Source organism: Myotis nattereri (genome assembly GCF_964212035.1).
Source record: "Myotis nattereri genome assembly, chromosome: 15".
Taxonomy (NCBI): Eukaryota; Metazoa; Chordata; class Mammalia; order Chiroptera; family Vespertilionidae; genus Myotis; species Myotis nattereri.
Window position 1 is genome coordinate 38784892 of NC_138090.1, and position 22559 is coordinate 38807450.

The 22559-nt window shown below is 53.3% G+C and overlaps 3 protein-coding genes across 4 annotated transcripts; 2 read left to right on the forward strand and 1 right to left on the reverse strand.

The window, feature by feature from the left end:
* The first annotated feature begins 2989 nt into the window (after nt 1-2989).
* PSMD8 (proteasome 26S subunit, non-ATPase 8) lies at nt 2990-9420 on the forward strand. The gene is made up of 7 exons (XM_081106886.1): nt 2990-3216; nt 4642-4714; nt 4829-4931; nt 6108-6273; nt 7160-7260; nt 8399-8510; nt 9195-9420. The coding sequence occupies exons 1-7, from the start codon at nt 3046-3048 to the stop codon at nt 9330-9332; spliced, it is 864 nt and encodes a 287-aa protein (XP_080963012.1). The 5' UTR covers nt 2990-3045; the 3' UTR covers nt 9333-9420.
* Nucleotides 9421-10190: 770 nt separating this feature from the next.
* On the reverse strand, nt 10191-13094 carry GGN (gametogenetin; the record flags this gene model as incomplete). Its single annotated transcript, XM_081108038.1, has 2 exons — nt 10191-10360; nt 11218-13094. 2 exons carry the CDS (start codon nt 13092-13094, stop codon nt 10243-10245), a joined length of 1995 nt encoding a protein of 664 aa, XP_080964164.1. The 3' UTR covers nt 10191-10242.
* Nucleotides 13095-16067: 2973 nt separating this feature from the next.
* SPRED3 (sprouty related EVH1 domain containing 3) lies at nt 16068-21661 on the forward strand (the record flags this gene model as incomplete). 2 transcript variants are annotated; one of them, XM_081106888.1, is made up of 5 exons in its annotated part: nt 16068-16522; nt 17902-18070; nt 18168-18241; nt 20314-20460; nt 21038-21661. In XM_081106888.1, the coding sequence occupies exons 1-5, from the start codon at nt 16346-16348 to the stop codon at nt 21659-21661; spliced, it is 1191 nt and encodes a 396-aa protein (XP_080963014.1). In that variant the 5' UTR covers nt 16068-16345. The 2 variants fall into 2 exon arrangements, with proteins under 2 accessions (XP_080963014.1, XP_080963013.1); XM_081106887.1 differs by having other exon boundaries at nt 16342-16429.
* Nucleotides 21662-22559: the final 898 nt, after the last annotated feature.

Consider the following 22559-nt stretch of genomic DNA (forward strand, 5'->3'; position numbering starts at 1 on the left):
TTCGTGCACCTGTGGGGTCCCTCGTCCTGGCCTGCGGACATCCCCCAAGGGGTCCCAGATTGTGAGAGGGCACAGACCAGGCCAAAGGACCCCACAGGTGCATGATTGGGTCGGGGAGGGACTGTAGGGGGGCTCCAGGGCAAGTCCGGCCTGTCTTGCCCAGTCCTGATTGGCCAGACCTCAGCAGCAAGCTAACATACTGGTTGGAGCGTCTGCCCCCTGGTGGTCAGTGCACCTCATAGTGACTGTTGAACGGATGCATATTAGGCTTTTATTATATAGGATGGGCAAAGGACCTAAATAGACACTTACCCAGAGTGGACATACAGATGGCCAAGAGACATATGAAAAAATGCTCAAAGTCACTAATTATCAGTGATGCGAATTAAAACAACTTCAAGCCTATCAGAATGGCTACCATCAACAAATCAACAAATGACAAGTGCTGGCAAGGATGGGGGTGGGGTGGAGAAGGGGACCCTAGTACACTGCTGGTGGGAATGCAAATTGGTGCAGCCACTATGAAAAGCAGTATGGGGTTTCCTCAAAAAAATTAAATATGGCCTAGATAGCGTCACTCAGTGGTTTAGGGTCGACCTATGAACCAGGAGGTCATGGTTCATGGTACATGCCTGATTCCTGGTTAGGGCACATGCCTAGGTTTCAGGCTCAATCCCAGTGAAAAGTATGTAGGAGGCAGTCGATCAATGATTCTCTCTCATCATTGATGTTTCTACCTCTCTATCCCTCTCCCTTCCTCTCTGAAATCAATAAAAATATATTTAAAAATAAAAAATAAATATGGAACTTCCATTTGACCCAGTAACCCCACTTTGGTAGGTGCCTCATGCTACTGGGACCCAAGAGGGATTCTCAGTGTATAGGAGTCAGTGACATGACATGTGGAATATTCAGCTAGAACAGGCAAAACAGCAGCCAACTGCTCTCAGATACTAACTGGGCTGATAATACTCTGGATGAAAGGGGCCACATGCTAACCTGACAAGCTCAGGGGAGGCCTGCATGGCGGTCTTGCAAACTCAGAGACCTAAAGTAACCACAAAGGATGGTCTGAAATTAAACTTTAACTAAAAGCAGTTATGGTGGGTAGTTACATCCTAAGCCAGTATCTTCACTGACAAGGTCCTTTTACCTTAACTGAGCCTATCTGTCTTTTTGCATCTATAAAGAAAATTGATAAATATCCCTGCTCTCATGGAGTTCATATTCTAAGTGTTGGTGATGAAACGGAATTTTTGGACTGGAACCTGGATTCTTTGTCCACCAGAGTCAAAGAATGAATCCAGGGACAGAGGGTAATATAGCAAAGGTGGAGATTTATCGAAGAACAAGTACAGACTCCCATGTGGGGAGGGGAAAGGGTCCCACCCACTTCCTGTTTCCATGGTTTATAAAGGCTGCAGTTCCTGTGCCCTGATATCCCCTCTGATTGGTCAATATTCCCTTTCTAATTGGTTACTATAGTGACTCCTGAGGCCCTCCTCCCTCATTGTCCTATTCCAGTGATGGCGAACCTTTTGAACTCAGTGTGCCAGCATTTTGAAAAACCGTAACTTAACTCTGGTGCCGTGTCACATATAGACATTTTTTTATATTTGCAACCATAATAAAACAAAGATTTATATATATATTTTTTAAATATATTTTATTGATTTTTTACAGAGAGGAAGGGAGAGAGATAGAGAGTTAGAAACATCGATGAGAGAGAAACATCGATCAGCCGCCTCCTGCACATCTCCTACTGGGGATGTGCCTGCAACCCAGGTACATGCCCTTGACTGGAATCGAACCTAGGACCTTTCAGTCCGCAGGCCGACGCTCTATCCACTGAGCCAAACCGGTTTCGGCAAAGATTTATATTTTTGATATTTATTTTATATATTTAAATGCCATTTAACAAAGAAAAATCAACCAAAAAAAATGAGTTCGCGTGTCAGAGGTGTCATAGGTTCGCCATCACTGTGACCTACTCCCTCTGGGCTTTATTCCTCCTTTATTTTGTAAATATAGACCTTTTTGGCTCTTTCCAGTTCCCTTGTTTTATGGAAATATATATGTTGCTGCTCCCTTGTCTTAGGGAAATGTAACTGCTCCTGGCTTCCTCGTGTTATGGAAATGTATATTTTTGCAGTCTGTAGTCCTGTGTTTTTCCATGGACCCCAATTCTAAAAATTCCCTAAGCCTGCCTCTTTCCCCTAAAATTCCTGTTTCAGTGACAAGAGAGTTGGGTTTGAGAAAAAGTGGAAATGTTGAATATGCAGGTGTGATACATATGGAGGAATTGGGAGTAGGGGAAAAAGTTGGGAATCTTCCACCTATTTGAGCCATTTAAAGTCATAAGACTGGATGCTTTTTGTAAAGTTTGTGCAAATTTGCAAAAACTTGGAGAAAATGTGGAAGGATGCACTGAAAGACTAGAGCAGCGGTTCTCAACCTGTGGGTCGCGACCCTTTGGGGTTCTGACCACCCTTTCACAGGGGTCGCCTAAGACCATCGGAAAACACATATATAATTACATATTGTTTTTGTGATTAACCACTATGCTTTATGTTCAGTTTGTACCAATGAAATTGGGGGTCACCACAACATGAGGAACTGTATTAAAGGGTCGCGGCATTAGGAAGGTTGAGAACCACTGGACTAGAGAGAAAGGCTGAGGTTCAAATCTCAGCTGTTAGTCTCTTGGAAGATGACGGCAGGCTCTTAAAGCCCGTTAGTAAAATGAAAGAATAACACAGCTTTCCAAATGGCTCCACCATTGCCACCTCTTGGCTTCGAGAAGGGTTGCGACCCAGCCATTTTCAGTTAAGGCGGGAGGTGACTTCCAGTCGCGATCTTGGGAGACAGCAGACGAGCTCGGAGCGACGTCCTCACGAAGGGCGGGCCGAAGGCACCTGGGGCGGAGGCGCGCAGTCGTAGTCCCGCCCCCAGGCTGGGCTCCACCTCCCGGCCCCACTTCCGCTGGGTGAGGTCGCTAGGCGTCGCTGCCGGAATTCGCGCCGGCGGTTTGCCGCATCACGGAAGATGGCGGCTGCAGCGTTGAACGCCGGGGTGGGCTCCTCTACCTCCGGGCCTTCGGCGGCCTCGAGCGCGGTCCTGCAGGCCGCGGCCGGCATGTACGAGCAGCTCAAGGGCGAGTGGAACCGTAAAAGCCCCAACCTCAGCAAGTGTGGGGAAGAGCTGGGCCGTCTCAAGGTAGGGGTGGCCGGGGGCGCCACGAGGGTCTACCAGCGCTTCTCAACTTGGGGGTCGGACGACCTTTTCGCAGGGATCGCCATCGGAAAACACATATATAATTACATATTGTTTTGTGATTAACCACTATGCTTTAATTATGTTCAGTTTGTAACAGCGAAATTGGGGGTCACCACAACAAGAGGAACTGTATTAAAGGGTCGTGGATTAGGAAGGTTGAGAACCACTGGCTCTAGACCGAGCCGAGTTTCCCGACGCGGGGTTAACCGGACCACGTCGGGGATCAAACAGTGAAGGATTCGGAACAGCCAAAGTGCGGACGGGGGGTGAAGAAGTGAGAGGGCCCCGGAACCGACCAAATGCAGCCCCACGGTGGAGGGGTGATGGAAAGAGTGGTTTGGGCACAACCAGTGAGCGGGCAGAGTTTCGGTGCTTGGGGGCCTTCCTGGCTGGAGTGGCAGGACGGGGTTTTTCTGGTGGCGGGTTCTGGGTAAGACCAGGTGGGAAACGAGGACTGCGTACGGTGATGAAAGAAGGCTGAGATAATGGGCTGTGTAGTCTAGACCCGACCAAGTTTGGTTCTGAGATACTTGGGGTTAGGGATGCATCTGTAGGGAGTGGGAGGCCAGCCAAGTTGTGAAGGCTGGACTAAACCTACAAAAAAATGTCTTATATGTACAGGGCTAGAGTGGGGTTCACGGTGCTTCAGACCAAGTGTTTATGGGGAAGTAGAAATACTGCGAGCTGGGCCAAGTTTGAGTGGGGGTGTTGCCAGATAAGAAGTGAGGTGCGGGCTGGACGGTAGTGGGGAGGGGTTAGCATCCCTCCCGCCCTCGCTGTGTGGATTGGGGTTGGGGGAGTAAGCTGGGCTCAACCCAAAAGAGCAGTGGTTCTCGACCCTCCTAAAGCCGCGACCCTTTAATACAGTTCCTCATGTTGTGTGACCCCCCAATTTCATTGTTACAAACTGAACATAATTAAAGCATAGTGATTAATCACAAAAACAATATGTAATTACATATGTGTTTTCCTATGGTCTTAGGCGACCCCTGTGAAAGGGTCGTTCGAGGTCGCGGCCCACAGGTTGAGAACCGCTGCAATAGAGTATGGGAAAGGTCTGCAAGAACTGAAGGTGCTAGTGTCCCCGTCCCCACCACCACCACCTTGATTCCATTGGGCCAGGCATGGATTTTGTCTCCTGATTCCCCAGTAAGGCTATTAGTAATTGTAATGTGAGGCAATCCTGAATGAGCACTCAGGATTTATGAGGACTGACTCCTTTAATGCTCATAACAACCTAATGAGTAAGCGATGATGATGAGTTACATTTTCTAGATTGGGAAACCAAGGCCTAGGAAAGGTAAGTAACCATTACTTGAATTCCCATCTTTCCTTCCTTTTTCCCTTTCCATTCTTTCTTGTCAGCTGGTTCTGCTGGAGCTCAACTTCCTGCCAACCACAGGGACCAAACTGACCAAACAGCAGCTCATTCTGGCCCGTGAGTGTCACTGGAGTTGGTGGGCAGTAATGTGTTGGGGGTCGTGGCAGGAATAGTACTGTGGTGGTCAAGAGAGGGACTCATTCAACTGAGAGTCTGCCCTGTCACCCACAGGAGATATACTGGAGATTGGCGCCCAGTGGAGTATCCTACGCAAGGACATCCCCTCCTTCGAGCGCTACATGGCCCAGCTCAAATGTTACTACTTCGATTACAAGTGAGGATGGACTCTGCCTGATTGGGGTTGGAGGGGTTACATGGCAGCTCTCTGATCCCTGGTGCTCTAGCCTGGGAACTTCCTCTCTGCCGAGCTCCATCCCCAGAGACTGCAGGCTCAGGAGGTTGGCCTTGAGGCCCTGAGTCTCTGTTGGCCTCCATTCTTCCTCCCCCTCCACATTCCCACACTACATTTCCACTTCCCAGGGTAGCCACCATTACCTTTCATCTGCCCTGGCCCCAGCCTTAACCCCTTGGATCATTCCTCCTCCACCCACCCTCACCCCATGGCAGCCAGTAGGATCTTTGTGACACTAAACTTGGACTGTGTTGATCCCCTGCTTAGAACCTGTCATGGCTCCATAACCCTCAGGTTCCAGGCCTCGTTCTTTCCTGTGGTCTCCAAGGCAGTATCAACACTCTTCCTAGCTGCCCCCATCCCAGCCCTGACCCTTCCGCCTGTGCTTCTCCTATCCCAGGCCTGTCTCTCCTGCTGGACTGTGAGCCTCCTAAAGGCAGAGGGGTCTTGGTCACTGCTGTGTCCCAACTTTGTCTAGCATGGGGCCAGGCCCAGGACATGGATTCAGTGAATATGTGTTGAATATAAAACTGAATGGTTTTATAGCTCAGTGGTGCCTGCATGGGTTAATGATTAAGTATTTGACATCAAAAGTCAGACAAACCGGAGTTTGAAACTGATTTTGTCAATTCCCGATTATGTGGTCTTGGGCAAATGACCTTACCTCCCTAAGCCTCACTTCCCCCTTAAAGTAAAGGTGATGATTCTTAATATCATAATCATAACTAATACTTGTATAGTACTTATTTGGGCCAAGTACTGTTCTAATCACTTTAATCTAGGTTAAATCACTTAATTCACTTGACCCGTCTTCATTTACCCTCCTCTTGTGATATGAGTGCTGTGGGGATACCCATTTTACAGTTGGGGAAATTGAGGCTGAGTCACTTTACTGAAGTGAGGTCACTCACTTGGGCCCATATGATTTGTGACTTCTTCATACCTCTCTGGACATTAGTTTCATCTGAAAACCCAGGGCTCAATACCTCTCCAAGGCGACAGCATAAGACAATCATCAGGGATCCCTGAAACCTGGAGTGGGAGGCACAGTAGGTACCTAAGTTCTTCTTACCTTGGTTCCCTCAACCTGGTTCACAGGGAACAGCTCCCTGAGTCCGCGTACATGCACCAGCTCTTGGGCCTTAACCTCCTCTTCCTGCTGTCTCAGAACCGGGTGGCTGAGTTCCACACGGAGTTGGAGCGGCTGCCTGCCAAGGACATCCAGACCAACGTATACATCAAGCATCCTGTGTCCCTCGAGCAGGTGAGTCTGGAGAAAGGGAAAGGAAGGGCCTGGCTAAGGAGGGTGGTGCAAGGACAGACATTAGGGAGGGTTTCTTGGAGAAGTGGATAGGGTTCACCCATCTTTCAGTCCATAGACTCATTTATTTATTTGTCCAACAAATATTGAGCACCAGCCATGTGCCAGGCACTGTGGTTGGTTTTCAGACTGTACAGTGAACAAAACAAATAAAATCCCTGATCTTGGGAGCATGACATAAGGGTGGTCAGGGAAGGTCTTGCTGAAAAGGTGAAATTTGAAAAAAGACTTGAGAGGAGTAAAGAACCCAATTATGTGGACATCTAGGGGAACAGTGGTCCAGGTAGCCTGGACCTTCTGCCTAAGGTCCCAAGGCAGAAACATGCCTGGTAGCCTGGCTGAGGGGTAGCAAAGAAGACAGTGTTTCTAGAACAAGGTCAGCAGGGTGAGAGAAGAGCCTTAGTACCCAGGGTTAGGAAGTAATTCCTAGAGCTGAGGTCTCATGAGAGGATTTGGCTGTGGGGAGAGGCTGGGAGAGAGGACAGTTAAGGCAGGCGGCACAGCTTGGGCAAAGGAATAGGCTTGTGGTACATCCAGCTCTGTCTCCTCCTGTGATTGGATAATAGATGATATCAGTACATATCAGCGCAGGGCAGGCTGGGAGTGTGTGTGTGTGTGTGTGTGTGTGTGTGTGTGTGTGTGTAAGTAAACCAAAGAGACCTTTCTGGTAGAGCAGGTGCCCATTCTGCATGGGGAATGGGCGTTCCAGCAGAGTGGGGCTTATGGTAGCACTGGGAGTATGGTGAAGCCTCAGAGGGAGGCCACTATGCTGTCTCTTCCTCATCTTCTCATCTTCTCATCTTCCCCACCCTTCCCTCGTTCTCCACAGTACCTAATGGAGGGCAGCTACAACAAGGTGTTCCTGGCCAAAGGCAACATCCCTGCCGAGAGTTATACCTTCTTCATCGACATCCTGCTTGACACTATCAGGTTCATGGGGAACCAGGGCCCTGTGGTGTTCAGAAAGAGCTTGGAATCTGGAGTCAGGCAGCCCCTAACCGAATCCCATTCTGGCCACTTGTGATCTGGGGAGACTGGGCACATCAGTTTTCTTTTTCTATGCACTGGAACTGGTCATGAGATTGTGGAGAACAGTCTTCATCTCACTCTGGCTGTTTACCAGTGTGCCTATACATTCCAGACCCAGAGCATTGATTTAGCAGCCAGACAGTGCTCAGCAACCAGGGACCGTGCTGCCTTTCTTAGAGGTGTTCCATGAGTCCTGCGACCTCACCTCAGATCACCTAAACTGTGAAGCCTTTAGTTTCCACTTCTTTAAAATGGGGCCTTCAAATCCCACTAACGCTTTGGGGGTTGCTCTGTGCACAAGTGACATCACAGAGGAAGTTGGGCGTGACATTTACAAGTCCTTTGAGAAGTAAAAGAGTGTCCAGGTGGAGGCAGAGTATCAGATTGAGATGGGTTTCCATTCCCCCAAGCCCAGAGAGGTGGTGGGAGTGAGGATGGCAGTTTTGTGGATTTGGGTTATATTTTGACTCCAAAATTAAAGGAGTGAAAAGTGAGTGTCCATATACTGCTTGGCCTAAGAAATAAAATACTTCAGAACAGATGCACCCTCCCTGTCATCCCCCCGCCACCCCCACAACTCCCCCCAAGCTAACCACTTCTGTTTCAGTGACTCCATGCCTTGCAGTTTTTCTACTCAGTGTTGATCATGATACCTCTTGGCAAGGGTACAAGGAACCCCCTCAGGCTTGGATCTAGAAATGGAGTGCAGCACCCTTGTAAGGGGGTGGGTTATGTGAAAAGACCCCCTACGTGGGAATCCCAGGCTGGCTTTCAGATAGCCTGAAGTCCTTGTGGCTGGGAGTGGAATATAGAGTTTGGGCCAGGAAGTCAGAGAGACCTGAGTGTGGCCCTGGCTTTGCAAGCTGGTCAAGCTTCTCCCTCTCTCCCTAAGCCTCCATTGGTTAAACAAGACAGGTAACAAACATATTCCAGTAATTGGTACTGAATTGAAGGATCAGAACTTACCCATGTCAGACCAGGGAGGACAGAGCCTGGAGTGCTGTCTGTATTCAATAGTGAGAACTTCATCTTCCCCCAGAGATGAGATTGCTGGTTGCATCGAGAAGGCCTACGAGAAAATCCTCTTTACTGAGGCCACCCGGATCCTCTTCTTCAACACACCCAAAAAGATGACAGACTATGCCAAAAAGGTGGCTTGGGTGCAAGGGGTTATGGGGCCAAGGGGTGCACTTACTAATAACTATGAGGGTGGCCTGGAGGGACCTGGAGCAAGACTGCCCAGGTTTAAAAATCCAGGTGTGTTTCCTCAGGCAAGTCACCAAACTTCTCTGAACTTCAGTTTCCCTATCTGTAGAATGAGGCTAGAATTTAACCTGTGGGATGAGCTTAGCATAGCATCTGGCACGAGGTGGAGGTGAAAACAGCACATGTTGGCTGTTGTCCTTAACAGGATTCCTTGGAGGTTGTCGCTTTTCCCCACACAACTTTGCTTCATTTGGTTTGGGGTATTTGTGCAGGAGCAGTGCCCCTGGACATGCTGGTGCATGGGGTGCAGTGACCCTGGCTAGAAGAGATGAAATTGACCTTGAGTGATGGTAGCGGTTAATATTTAGTGGGCCAAACACTATTCTTAGCACTTTACAAGTGTTGATTGAATTCTCATAGCAGACTTGAAGAGGAGTGTGATTAGGGTCCTAGTCTCAACCATGGAGAAACTGAGGCACAGAGAGGTGAAGTTACTTGCCTAGAGTTGTGCGGGTAAATTATGATTAGTAAAGCAAGCCAGGGCCTACATGGGTAAGTGCTGGCTCTATGGGGTGGGGAGGGAGCCTATGTGATCACCCCACCCATCTCTCACCCCTCCCTTTCTGCAGCGAGGGTGGGTCCTGGGCCTCAACAACTACTACAGCTTTGCCAGCCAGCAGCAGAAACCAGAAGATACCACCATCCCCTCCACGGAGCTGGCCAAACAGGTCATCGAGTATGCCCGGCAGCTGGAAATGATCGTCTGAGCCCAGCAGGCACTGAGTGGGGCAGAGCTTACATTATTGAAAGCAGTTGCAGTGCAGGGTTTCCTCTAATAAAGGTGAATGGACATTCTCTCTCCTAAGTCCTTGTCTCCCTAGGTGGAATGGTGGGGAGTCACGTCCTTGTCTCTGAAAAACTTGGAAATTTGAGGACCCTCAGGGTCAGTCTTTGTCCAGTGGCCTTTGCAGAAGGTATCAAAACAAATGCCCACTGCAGGGTCCTTGTGGCAGTGTGGCCTGGAGGAGCACAGGCCTTGGGTAGAGGAACTGTTGCACCAAGCTGTGGACATAGGAGGGCCAGTCTAAGGTACCAGTTTTTTAATATGTGAAATGGAACCCTTGTGTGGGATACCACTTTGAGACCCCTTGGAACAAAAGGCATGGGCCCTGGCATGGGCTTGTCTTGGTTTCCGACCTTCCTGAGCTAGTGCTGGGACTTACGAACTCCTATACCCCCAGCCTATGTTTCCTGCCTTGAAATTCTTGAGGCGTTTAAGGCTGAGTCCAAATCTAGCTGGGCCATATGTGGCATTTTCAAGCCTTCCAGAGTCAGTTTCCCCAGCTGTAAAATGGGAATGACCACTCCTGCTTTCCAGAGTGATTTATGCTGAACCCTTGAGTTTGGCACGAGATCAGCTCAGAAATGGAGCTGATGGTATTATGGGGAATGAGACCATCTCACTGGGCCCCATCAGTCTGGATGGTGGATGAATGGAACTTCCATTACTGTTGCTCTGGGTCCAACCTGTTTCTAGGATGTGGTGCCTGCATGGAGACTTCTGCCATGCCCCACCCCACTCCTTCAACCCTTAGCAGGTGACTTGAACAGGCAGCTAGGCATCTGGATGTTGGTTATTTTATTGTCAAGGAGGGGAAGCCATTGAATAGACTACACTCAGTTGGAATGGGTGGCCTGCAAGTCGAAGTGCTCCAGCCCGGCTACCAGGGAGCCAGCCAACTTGATGGTGGCAACCCAGGAGGGCTCGCTCAGGTGGTTGGTGGGCGTGCTCAGCCTAGGAGGAAAGTAGATTCAGCAGGGTCTGGCTGCGTGGTGAGGCCTTTACCCCTTCTAGGCTTCAGGGACCATGTCTGAATATACTATAGGTAGTCTAGGGCAGGGCTGTATCCACTTAAACTAAGTAGGAAAAGGGGGCTGAGATTTGGTGATAGTGTGATATCCCCCACTCCCCCTACTCGGAGCTCCAAGGGGTCCAGGGCAGCGGGTCTCCTAGTGATTCAGGATTCCCAGGAGCCAGGGTGACCGATCCTGAAATTCAGTGTGAGGGTAATTGGATGATAGTGTCTCCCCTGGATCTGAAGACTCAGGAGTAGTCTCTGCAGCACTGATTGGAACATCAGTACCTGCTGGCAGTCAAAACCTTGGGTCCCAGAGTCAAAAGTTGCCAGAGGCTAGAAGGAGGCGTGGCAGTTTGAGGGGCTAGACCAGGGACTTCCTTTGGAGTCCTGCATTTATATCCCTTTGGTTCCAGAAGATAGTCATCTCCCTTCCCATCCCTGAAGGGCTTGGAACATGGCCCCTCTTGGTACTCCCAAGGACAGTGTCAAGGCTGTGAAGACTGTCAGCTGGGACCAGCTTCCCTCCCTGATGGCTCCAGAGAGTAATGAAAGTAACAGGGCCAGGAGTCAGCTTGAAGGGTTGGATACCAAAGGGCTAGGCCAACGTGTTCCTTCTTGGAGCCCAGTTGGGTTTGAGTTGCAGCCGAGGAAAAGGTCAAGGGTAACCTGGGATCATGAGCAAAAGGACTAAGTGGGACTCTACCCAAGGAAGTTGGGTTTGGGACTTAAAAGGGGTATGCCCTTCTCTCCATAACTCCCCACTTTCCCTCCCTAACCCCCGGCCTCCCCTCACCAGGCAGACACGTTGCGTGGCAGGCGGCGATGGCGTGGCTGGTGGCGGCAGTAACACTTGCAGGGGCAAGAGTTAAGCACCTGGAAGGGCGGCCAGTGGCGTCGGGCACCAGTGTTAGCCGTCCCCGCTGATGGAGCTCCGCCACCACCACCTCCACCACCGCTGTCAGTCATGGTAGCTGCAGTCCGTTCACGAGGACCTTCTCCAGGTGCACCATCCTCACGGGTCGCGCCCCGGGCAGCGCGTGGGCCCTTGTTTCTGCGTGTGCGGGTTTTGGTGGGCGCGGGCATGGGCGCAGGTGGTGATGGGTCGGCTTTGGTGGGAGCTGGAGCCGGGGATGGGGCTGGGGCCTGGTCTGCAGCCAAGGCGAGGGGCGGAGCGGGAGCCTGGGCGGACTCCAAGTGACCTGAGCCTGGGTTTGGTGGGAGCGCTGCGAACAGTGGCGTTGGCTGGAGAACTGGTGGCTGCGGTATGGGCTGCGGCGCCAGAGGCGGCGTGGGTGGTGGCGTGGGCGGTAGCAACTCGGGTTGGCCGGGAGGCCTGGGGCGCACCGGCTCTCCATTGGTGGGCGCTGGGAAGATGAACATAGGCGGCGCAAGCAAGGCGGGCGCGGGCCTCCGGGGCCCGGGAGCTGGGTGCGTCTGCCCGGGCGGAGGCTGCAAGGAGCCCCAGGGACCTGAGAACGCGGCTGCGCGCCGTCTGGGGGCCCCGATGCCTCCGCCAGCTCCGTTGAAGCGGAAGTGGCGTTCAGGGCCATCGGGAGGGCTCACCCAGTCAAATTTGGGTTTCGAGCCTGGGAAGGTGGTGTAGGGTGGTGGCGGAAGGGCCCGGGCGTGGGACGCAGGCACGGAGGGGGGTCCAGAACACCCCTCGCCGTCTCCATTACCGCCCTCTGCTTCCTGGGTCACCCGAGGGACCTCTCCAGGGGAGCGAGCGGCCCCAGAAGTCAGGGGCCCTTGCTTCAGGACCTCGGCATAAGAGATGGCGCCCGAGGCAGTGGAGAAGAGTCCCCTGCCTCCGCCGCCCCCTAGCGAGACTTTGGCGACTAAGGAACTCGATGCTGCTGCAGGGGGCAAAGGAGGCCCCGACTTGAAGGTGACTTTACACAGCAGACTCAGGCCGGACTCGGAAGCCACAGGCCGGGCCATTTCACCCTCGCCTGCTTGGGCAGGCGCTCCTCCTCCGGCCCTGCCGGCTGCCTGGCGCTCGCTGCCGCGAGGGACCTGGTTTTCTATGGGGGTTGCGGCAAGTGTGGCCAGAGCAGGACTTATTCTGCGGTCCGGGGTCTGCTGGTCGGAAGGCGGCGGTGGTGACGGCTTTCGCGGCTCCAAGGATGGCGGAGTCAGGGATGGGGCCCTCTGGACAGGGTCGGGGTCCTCTTCGGCTTGTGTCAGGGGCGGGGGTGGCGGTGGCGGCGGGGGCGGCGGCGGCGGCGGCGGCGGCGGCAGTGGGCGGAGGCTCGGGGGGTCGCCCTGGCCGCGATGGCTTGCCTCCAGTAGACCACGGATCCGAGGCACCGGAGTGCCCGTGGGTTTTCGCCACTTAGACGGTGTGGGCAACACGGTCCCCACGGGGGGTGGGGATGGTGTGGAGACCGCGGCCGCAGCCGTCTCCTCTGAAGGGGGCATCATTGGCGAGGGCAGTTCTAAGGGCAGGGGCGAGGGTGAGGCCTGGGGCTCCGGGGGTACCAGGAGTCCCTGGGACGCTGAGCTGCTGGGGAACCAGACGCCCAGCCCGCGAGCCAGGCGTATGGCAGGGGAGGAGGGGGTCACCTCGGGCTCCGCCAAGGATGTCCGGCGGGAGGCGGAAGAGCGGTCCGAGGCCTGCTCTTTTCGGGAGCCCCCGCCCGCGGACGGCTCCGACTGCACGTTCCCCATTTCTGACGGAGGTCGGAGACTGTGGGCAGAAAAACTTGCACCAGTCGGTCTGCCAGGTCTATGGGGACCCGACGAGACTGGCTGTACTTGGTCCACTCAGGCACCAGTCTCTTCTAGACGCACTCGTGTTCCCTGACTCCTTCCCCAGGGCCCCATAGGGCTGCTGGTTACACACGGCTCCATCCTCTTAGTTTAATGAGGTTCTATCCCCAGTGCCCTGGCTGGTCCCTCACACCACATTCCTACACTTTGGCCACCTCCCAGGTCTTCAGGCTCCAAGACACAGGTCTTGCCCGTTTTCCTCTCGCTCAGGCCACATTCATGAGGGGTGTGCTCAGTAGCCTATAAGGTCTACAAGAAGTTCAAGCTTCTCTCCCCGCACTGTAACCCCACCCCCGCTCTCTAGTCCCGCCCCAACTGTCAGGAAACAGGGCCTCCTCCACACCTACTCAGGCCTGGCCCCGCCTCCACCTAACAAACTCCAGGTGTTCCAGTCATGCTAAGCCCTCTGTCCTCACCTCCAACCCTCTGATCTCTCTCTATGTCGATCATTTGGGGCCTGCCTTCTACCCGAGCAGCGGCGGAGCTTCAGGCTCAATCCTAACTCTTCCCTGCTCGGTTCTACCGCAGGCCTCGACCCTCAGGCTCCACCCTTTCCCTCGAGTTCCGCCCTTGGCTCCTCCGCCCAGGGGTTCCCACTCACCGATTTCTCCTGCCCACCAAAGTTCACACCACGGCCCCCTGGGCCCAGGGCGGGGCAGGGAACGGCCGTAGAAGAAAATAACCGAAAAGAACGGGGGTGCGGGTGAAGGCGAGTGGGCGAGACACCTAGGGCGGACCCCGAGATCTAGGCCACGCCCCCTGGCTCGAGGCCACGCCCTCCTGTCAGACAGCTTGAAACTGGCCTCTAACGAACCTGGATCTCCCTTTGAAATACTCCGGGGTCTTCCCTACTGCTAGGCCTCGGGGTTCTAAGCCCCACCCCTTTAGAACGGCCTCCTTAGCCCCGCCCCTTTACAACGCCCCGCCCGCCATTAGGCCCTCTCCCTAAGCCCCGCCCATTAGGAACTCTGCCACGGAGCTCCTCTCTGGGATCTCTCATGCGCCCCTCCCCCAAAACAATTTACTCCTAAACTCCCAAGACCCTCTCTGTCCATCGCCCGCCCAGAAGGCCCATCCACCATGGACCGGCCCTTCTCCAGGACGCACTCACTGGTGTGCGTCTTGGGTGTCCCGTCTCTCCTTTCCCGGGCCCTCAGACCTCGCCCCCTGGTGAATGCTCCCTTCTCGCCCATGCCTTTCGAACCCAGCAGGCACTGAGCCCCTTCCGTCCAGTACCCAAAGCGCAGACTCTCGCCTCTTTAGAACCCTGAGACCAGACCATGTCCCGGACCCCCTCCCAATGCTTAGGCGCTCATGGATGGGAAAGTAGGGTATCCTTTCTGGATCCTGAGAAAATGGGGGCTGAGGGGCTGTTCCCTGGAGCCGGTGCCGGGCTCTAGGACCCAGCGGGCAAGTACTCCCGCCTCGCGTTTACACCACCCCAAGCCTCTCCCTCCCCTTCCCATCTTCCAAGCTCCCCCTTCCTACCCCCCCCCCCCCGCCCCGGCTCCCGGAGCCCGTCTCTAGCGCCGCCGGAGCAAGCGAGGGAGCCGGAGCGAACAGGAGGAGGAGGAGGAGGCCACGTCGCTGCCGCTCGGAGCCCGGCCGGAGCCTCCCAGGCAGGTGCCGAGGCGGGTGAGGGGGCGAGGGCTGTCCTGGTGTGGGGACGACCTGCACCGCGTTGCGTCTCCTGCCCACCGGGGCGTCCCCTGCCCACCTGGGCGTCCCCAAATCCCAGCTGGAAGAACAAGGGGGTGGGGGCTCCTAAACTGCGCGGCAGCCATTTGGGGTAGCAGTCTCCATTTGGGGGGCCTGGACTTCCTCAGAGGATGCTCCATTCATAAAATTCTGTACAGGACCCTCACCATTGAGAAGCTGTGGGGACCACTCCTTCCGGGAAACAGATGTGTGGAGAGCACAGAGCACCCAGAAATCCCAGCGCCCCTTCAAAGGGAGGCCCTGCAGGGACCCCTGCCCTTTTTCTCTGCTTCACCTGTTGTCCGGGGAGGCGGGCGGACAAAGGAAGCAGTGTCACGTGACTGCTCATTCACAAAATCCCATCCCATTGAGAAAAGGGGGCTGGGGGCGCTAGCGGCTCTGCGGCCTCCCCTTCCCCTATAGAAGGGCCGAGGAAACCGGTAGCCTGCTAGCGGGGGAAAGGGCCAGAGTTCGTTGCATGGGTCCCTACGTCTGGGACGCCAGGGTCCCTGCACTAGGCGGTCGTGAGGGGCTGGACGACGGCCCTAATACTGGGCGGAGGGCTAGGTCTCCTGAGCTGGGGGCGGGGTAAGATGGTTTTGAAGGATGCTGGGGCGGGGAGTAGGAGGGATCAACTCCCACCCCTTTGCCCCGCCAATTTCTCCCCTTCACCTTCCCGGCTGGGGCCTGAGGGTGCAGGCTTGTGTGTGTGTGTGTGTGTGTGTGTTTTGTGAATGAAATGCTCTCTGGATGTGTTTCTGTCGCCGGTGTCTGGCTTCCTCTGCCTCCATCTCCCTGTGGGCCTCTTTCTGGTCGTTTCTGGTTCTCTCCCTGACCATCTCGGTTGCTGGGTGACTCAGTGAGCTTTACATCCGGTCTCATTCATAAATGCGGGAAGGAGTTGGGGGGAAGAGAGCCCAGTGGCCTGAGCGACAGAGTGCAGAGGCAGTGAAGGGGGGACTGGAGCTGACTTGATGGGCTCTAAGAAAATACATATGCGCAAGCACCCAGCTGCGAGGGGGAAGGATGGGTGGGGCTGTGGGTATGAGTAGGAGAGGAGAGAAGGGAGGAGATGGGGTTGATGGGTATGAGCAGGAGGGGGAAGGGAAGTGGAAACCCAAGGCTGTGGGGGTTCAGATGGGAAAGATGGAGAGAGAAAAAGGGTATGGAAATAAAAGGTAGATATGTAGAAGGTAGGGATGTATAGGGATGAGAGAAAAGAGATGGCATGAGGAAGAAAGAAGCCATGCTGGAAGAAGGGGGTAGGGAGAGAAGATGGGTACTGGGAAGAAGGTAGAAATGGACGGTAAGCTGAGTATCAAAGGTGAAAGTTGCAATGGATCCAGATGTGAGAAATGAAGAGGGGAGATGAAGGGTTTGTGAACATCAAATGTGAGAACAGGATTGGAGTTCACTGACCATGTTGTCCCTGTCCCCCCACCTCCAGGTACATGGTTCGGGTCCGAGCTGTGGTGATGGCCCGAGATGACTCCAGTGGGGGCTGGCTGCCTGTGGGGGGCGGGGGCCTCAGCCAGGTGAGCTTATGTCGGGTCCAAGGGGCCAGGCCCGAGGGGGGGTCCCGCCAGGGGCACTACGTCATCCACGGGGAGCGACTCCGGGACCAGAAAGTGAGCCACCCTGGGGCACCGGACTAGGGTGGGGGCCTGGGAAAATAGGGAAATGGGCCTGGGAGTGCAGAGGTGAAGTCAGGTCATCTCCAAGCCTGGGAATCAAACCTGAGTGTGGGATGGAGTTTGGAAGTGGATATCTGTCCTATGGATAAAAGTTGGGAGTTTCGGGAACATTTGGATTATTAGGCAGGTCTTGTCCACTGCCGTCACCTGATGAACTATCATAGCAGCCTCCTCACTGCTCTCCCTGCCCTGCTTCCTCCCCCACCTCATTGTGTACCACAGGGGCTCTGCTAACACATGACTCAGATCACATCCCTCCTCTGCTTAGAACCTCTCATGGCTCCATCTTGTCCAGAGTCCTCACCGCAGTGCCTTACACTCTTGGCCCCTATCTGCCCTAAATATATGGAGGCATTTGGTGGAGGACTATCTGGAAATGTCAAATAGGACTGACAACCCTATATTTGGGTTCAGCAGGCATATTCTGGGCTGTCTGGCATGATAGGGAGGAACAGTGTTAAAGTTTCAGTTGGGGGTGTAGTAAAAAGATCTGGATGGTTTGCAAAGTCTTGGGGGAAGGGTTGCATTTCAGAGGAGTGGTCAGAGGAGCAATGCATGGGAATTTGAAATGGTGTGAAGGAATATAATGATGTTGGGCAAGGATATAAGGGATTATCTAGGGCAGTGATGGCGAACCTATGACACGCAGGTCAGAGGTGACCCGCGAACTCATTTTTTTGGTTGATTTTTCTTTGTTAAATGGCATTTAAATATATAAAATAAATATCAAAAATATGTCTTTGTTTTACTATGGTTGCAAATATAAAAAAAATTCTATATGTGACATAGCACCAGAGTTAAGTTAGGGTTTTTCAAAATGCTGACACGCCAAGCTCAAAAGGTTCTCCATCACTGATCTAGGGTGTTGACCAGCATGTGTTAGGGAATCTGTGGGAGTTTGATAAGAATTGGGGGGGTAGTGTTTTGGGAGATTGTTGGGGCATTGAGAGGGGATTAACAGTAATATTTTGAGGAGTTTAATAAAGTTTAGGGAATACTATTGAGTCAGAAGGATGGATATTTGATTATCAGAAGTGGACTGATTAGTTTTTTGAGGCATTCAATAAGATTTGGGATTCCTATTGGTTTATCAGAGGCAGGATATTGGAAAAAGTAGGAATCAGGGGGTTTGGGGTAAATATTGGAGTATCAGGTGTCTGCTCAATGAAATCGGGGAGTGATATTGGTCAGGGTTCAGGAGTACACCTAGGATAGAGAAATGAGGTTTAGGGGTTTGCAGAGAGGCTGGGGGAGAAGGAGAAGCCCTCCGCATGGCTGGACAGGGGTGTCTGACCTGCTTCTCCTGCCCTCAGACCACCTTGGAGTGTACCCTGAGGCCAGGCTTGATTTACAACAAGGTGAACCCTATCTTTCATCACTGGAGCTTGGGTGACTGCAAGTTTGGGCTGACATTTCAGAGTCCTGCAGAAGCTGATGAGTTCCAGAGGAGCCTGTTGGCAGCACTGGCGGCACTGGGTCAAGGTGAGTGGTACAGGTGGTGGGCACTGGGGGCTGGGGTGGAGGGGTGGGAGAAGCTGGGGTACATGGAACTCATTCTCTGCTTCTCTCCCTGTCCCAGGTTCACTCACTCCCTCCTCCTCCTCTTCTTCCTCCCCTTCCCAGGACACTGCAGAGACCCCCTGCCCTCTGACGGTGAGTTTCCAGGACCAGCTCTCCTGGAAAGGCAGAGGTTTATTTTTGCTCTCCAACCATTATTGAGCACCTACTGTGTATCAGGTATCATGCCACAAGCTAGGGACAGCAGTTTGGGCCCAAACTATCAAGTCAATGCTATCCCAGTTATTCTAGTTTCTGTTCTATCACGATAGAACATATTCACACATTCATTCAAGGGTATTTATTGAGCAACTTTAATTAGCAGTGTTTTAGGCACTGGGGATACATCACTGAACAAAACAAAGTCCTTTTCCTCATGGAGCTTCTTTTCTAGAGTGGAAAGGCAGATTTCCCCCCAAAAAAAGATAAACTAAAAAATGAATAAATATTAAAAGTAATGGATGAACAAATTAATGACAAGTCCATCCTTTTAGTGTCTCAGGGTACAAACCTTGGAGTCAACCTTGACTCCTCTCTTTTTTTATGCCTCTCTGTCAGCAAATATTGGCTTCACTTTCAAAATGATCAGACTCTGCCTCCAATCTGGTAACTGCCCGACCTCATCTCCCAACTAGACTATCCCACCAGCTTCTCATTGTCAACACCTTTACTCCACCCCCCACCCCCGCCCCCACCCCCCCACACACCCCACTAATTCTTCCTGAACACAGCCAGAGGGACCCTATTGATATCTAAGTCAGATTATGGCCACCCTCCACTCACAATCCTCCCCTGGGCTCCATCTCACTCAGGGTAAAGGACAAAGTCCTTATGGTGGTACATAAAATCCCACACCATCTGGCCCCCCCTTTTCCCCCCTCTTCCTCACTCTGCTTCAGCCACACTGATTGCCTCACTATTGCTCCAAATGGGCAGGCACATTTCTGTCTCAGGGCCTTTGCACTGGCTGATCCATCTGTCTTGGGACACTCCTAAATTTCCACATGGCTCGTTTCCTTATATTTTTCAGGGCTTTACACACATCACCTTCTCACTGAGGCCCTCCCTGAAGAACCTGTTTAAATTGCAATATCCTAATGCTCCTTATTCTGTTCTAATTTTTCCTCAGCTTCTAAGATATTGTCCTTATTTTCTTTCCCAAGAGACAATTTTCTTATCTTTTAATTTACTGTCATTCTCCCATGTTAGAATGTCAGCTCCTGGAGGGCAAGGATCTTTTGTTGCTTTCTTGCAGCATCTCCAAGGCTTAAAACAGGGCCTGGTAGGGATATAGTAAGTGTGCAGTAAAGATGTGTCAAATAAATGTATTGAATCAATAAATGCCCAGAATGTCCAATGCAACAGTGGGAGTTGTTTGAGAACACTAAGGGACAAAACTGGTTCTCTGGGCAGACCAGGGGAACTCCCAGTGTAATGGGAGATTCCAGTGGGTCTACAAAAACATAGACAGTTCTCGATTATTGAGCGCTTACTCAGGAAAGATGATGTGCCTTTCATGCTCCATCTCACATCCTTACAAGAGCCTCTGTGAGCCTGGCATGTTGTGGGTGTTCAATGAATGACTATTGAAGATAGTAAACAGATGACATAGGAATGATTCCCAAGTTACAGAAAGGAAACTGAGGGTCCGAGAAGTGACGTTTCAGCTTGTAAAGGACAGAGCTTGGTCTGGGTGGGAAAGAAGGAATTCTAGGTGGGTGAAACTGCCCCAATAAAGGTGTGGTGGTGAGCACGAGGCAGAAAGGCAGCTGGCTGGCCAAGGGAGAAGGCTTCTGAGAAGGGAGAACGATGATTTGATGTTATGTAGGTTAGTAGCTGAGCAGGTAAGAAGTGGGGGTTAAATAACAATAACGATAACCATTTCTAGCTCTTCCTGAACTTCAGGCATGTGTTATGCCCTTTATAGTGGCACCTAACCACAGCCTTATGAATAGACACTATTATAACCCCCATTTTACAGAGGAAGAAACTGAGGCTCAAAAAGATTAGCTCATTTGCTGGAGGCCACACAACCAGTCAGAGAGGGGTGGGGTGGTTTGAACCCAGGCCTGGCTGGCCACAGAGCCCTCCCTGGAGGGGAGGGGGTCTATGTGAGGGCATCAGCTGGGCTGTACCGATCTGTCTCTGAGGCTGCCAATCTCCCCCAGTCCCACGTGGACAGCGACTCCTCCTCCAGTCACAGCCGCCAGGAGACCCCGCCCACCACCACTGCAGCGGCCCCCCAGGTCAACGAAGAGTCAGCTTCCAGCTTCGGGCCAGCCACGCCCCCCCAGCACCGATGCTCCTCCACTCAGGTGTGCCCTTCAATCCCCAGCAGAAGTCTGGGGCACCTCATGGGGCGCCGGAGACCCGGAGACCCGAAGTGGGCAGGAACTGAGGCTGCAGAGGGAGGAGAAACCACAAACACTCTAGGGATGGATGACTGGAGTTAATGGTGGGATAGGGGTGGAATTGGGAAGTGTGGGATCCTTGGAGGATTGGGTGAGGGTTTCTCGTGTCTCCTGCGCTCCTGGAAATTAATTCTGAATTCCAGAGGGGTTTGGTGGATGACTTGGGCAATGAATCCTTCTAGTCTTAGGGAGTTGCTCTTGGATTTTGAGAGACACAGGACGGGAGCCTGGACTACTGGGTCCTTAAGGTGTGGGCTTGGTGCCTGGATTCTTCTGTCTGACCCCAGATTTCCTCTGTCCCTGGGAGAGGAGTGGGCTAGGGGTTTGGAAGACTCCTGGACTCAGGCCACAGGGTGAATGAGGCCTGTGGCGAGGTCTTTGAATTCTCGGGTTTTCTGAGACTAGGCTGGATTGTGATTGTGATGGGATGTCAGGGATCACAAACCCCACTGATGGGTTCTCCTGTCTCTTCATCCCACAGAGCTATCCTCCGCTCCTACCGTTCACAGGATTTCCGGAGCCCTCAGAGCCCCTGGCCGGGGCAGGGGGACTGGGCTGGGGCAGCCGTGGTTATGAGGATTACAGGCGCACCGGGCTGCCCTCGCCCCGCACTCTGTCCACCTGCGTTGTTCGCTTTGCCAAGACTGGCGCGTTGAGGGGTGCAGCCCTGGGGCCCCCAACCGCTCTACCTGCCCCTCTCCCAGAGGCTGGACCTCCCGCACCAGCCAAGTCCTCCCCCGAGGCAGAGGAGGCTGCACGCTGCGTGCATTGCCGCGCACTCTTCCGCCGCCGAGCAGATGGGCGTGGTGGCCGCTGTGCGGAGGCCCCGGACCCGGGTCACCTGCTGGTGCGCCGTCTCAGCTGCCTGTGGTGCGCAGAGAGCTTGCTCTACCACTGCCTGTCGGATGCCGAGGGCGACTTCTCGGACCCGTGTGCCTGCGAGCCGGGCCACCCACGCCCTGCTGCACGCTGGGCTGCGCTGGCCGCACTCTCCCTGGCGGTGCCCTGCCTTTGCTGCTATGCGCCCCTGCGCGCCTGCCACTGGGTTGCAGCGCGATGCGGCTGCGCGGGCTGCGGAGGTCGCCACGAGGAGGCAGTGCGGTGAGGCTGGCCTGGTGGGCCCAGAATTGAGGGTCCAGGACCCCTGGGCTGTTCGGAACCCAAATCTAAACTTAGGCACACCTGGAACTTGAAGCTCGAGTTTAGATTGAGACCCCCCCAGACCTGGAACTTGGACTCCAAATCTAGGATTGAGGGATCCCAGGCCCAGCTTCATTGAGCTGTCTACTTAAGAGGTCCCAGGCGTCCTGAGTTCTGGCATCCTCATCCTGCTGTGCCCCTCCCCCCATGACCTAGACTGAGGCGACTCCAGTCATCCCCAGGCTCTACACCTCAGAGAGTCAGGGCCCTGAACCCTGACAACCTGCAGATTACATCCCCAGAACTAGTCAGGAGTTTCAAATACCTGACCCTGCCTGTATACAATTACTCCCAGATCTTGAGATCACAGGACCCAGAATCACCCCAAATGTTCCTGAATGCTCATCTAAAACCTGGGGCACCCATATCTGAGGTGTTCTAGCCCTAGGACCCCTAAGACACCAAGCCCTCTTAAGATGCCCTGGGTTCTAGGATATGCTCAAACAGATGTTCTCTGACCAAAATGGCTTGGGAGACCCACCTCATAGCCTCACTTCTTCCCCACATCCCACCCCCATCCCCCAATCCAGACATCAGATTCCAAGATACTCTGGGAGCCAGAGATCAAAGAGCGCTGGAGACATCCCATCCCTCACCGCAACCTCCCCAGCCAATGTTTCCAGGAGCTTTGAATCTCATATATAGGACTGAGGTGCCTATTACTTTCAGATTAGGACTGAAGGTCACCAACACCTCAGGACCCAAGACACTGGTACCATATCCTCAGCCCTCTTGGACTTAGATTGTAAGTCCCAGAATGTCCTGGAATCTTCAGCTTCTTTGTACCCACAGACAGAGGATGG

Excerpts from the sequence above, each read along its gene's own strand:
- PSMD8 (XM_081106886.1), top strand. The coding sequence starts at position 3,046 with ATGGCGGCTGCAGCGTTGAACGCCGGGGTGGGCTCCTCTACCTCCGGG. Across the intron at positions 3,217-4,641 it reads AAGAGCTGGGCCGTCTCAAG|CTGGTTCTGCTGGAGCTCAA; the intron begins GTAGGGGTGGCC and ends CTTTCTTGTCAG. Across the intron at positions 7,261-8,398 it reads ATCCTGCTTGACACTATCAG|AGATGAGATTGCTGGTTGCA; the intron begins GTTCATGGGGAA and ends ATCTTCCCCCAG.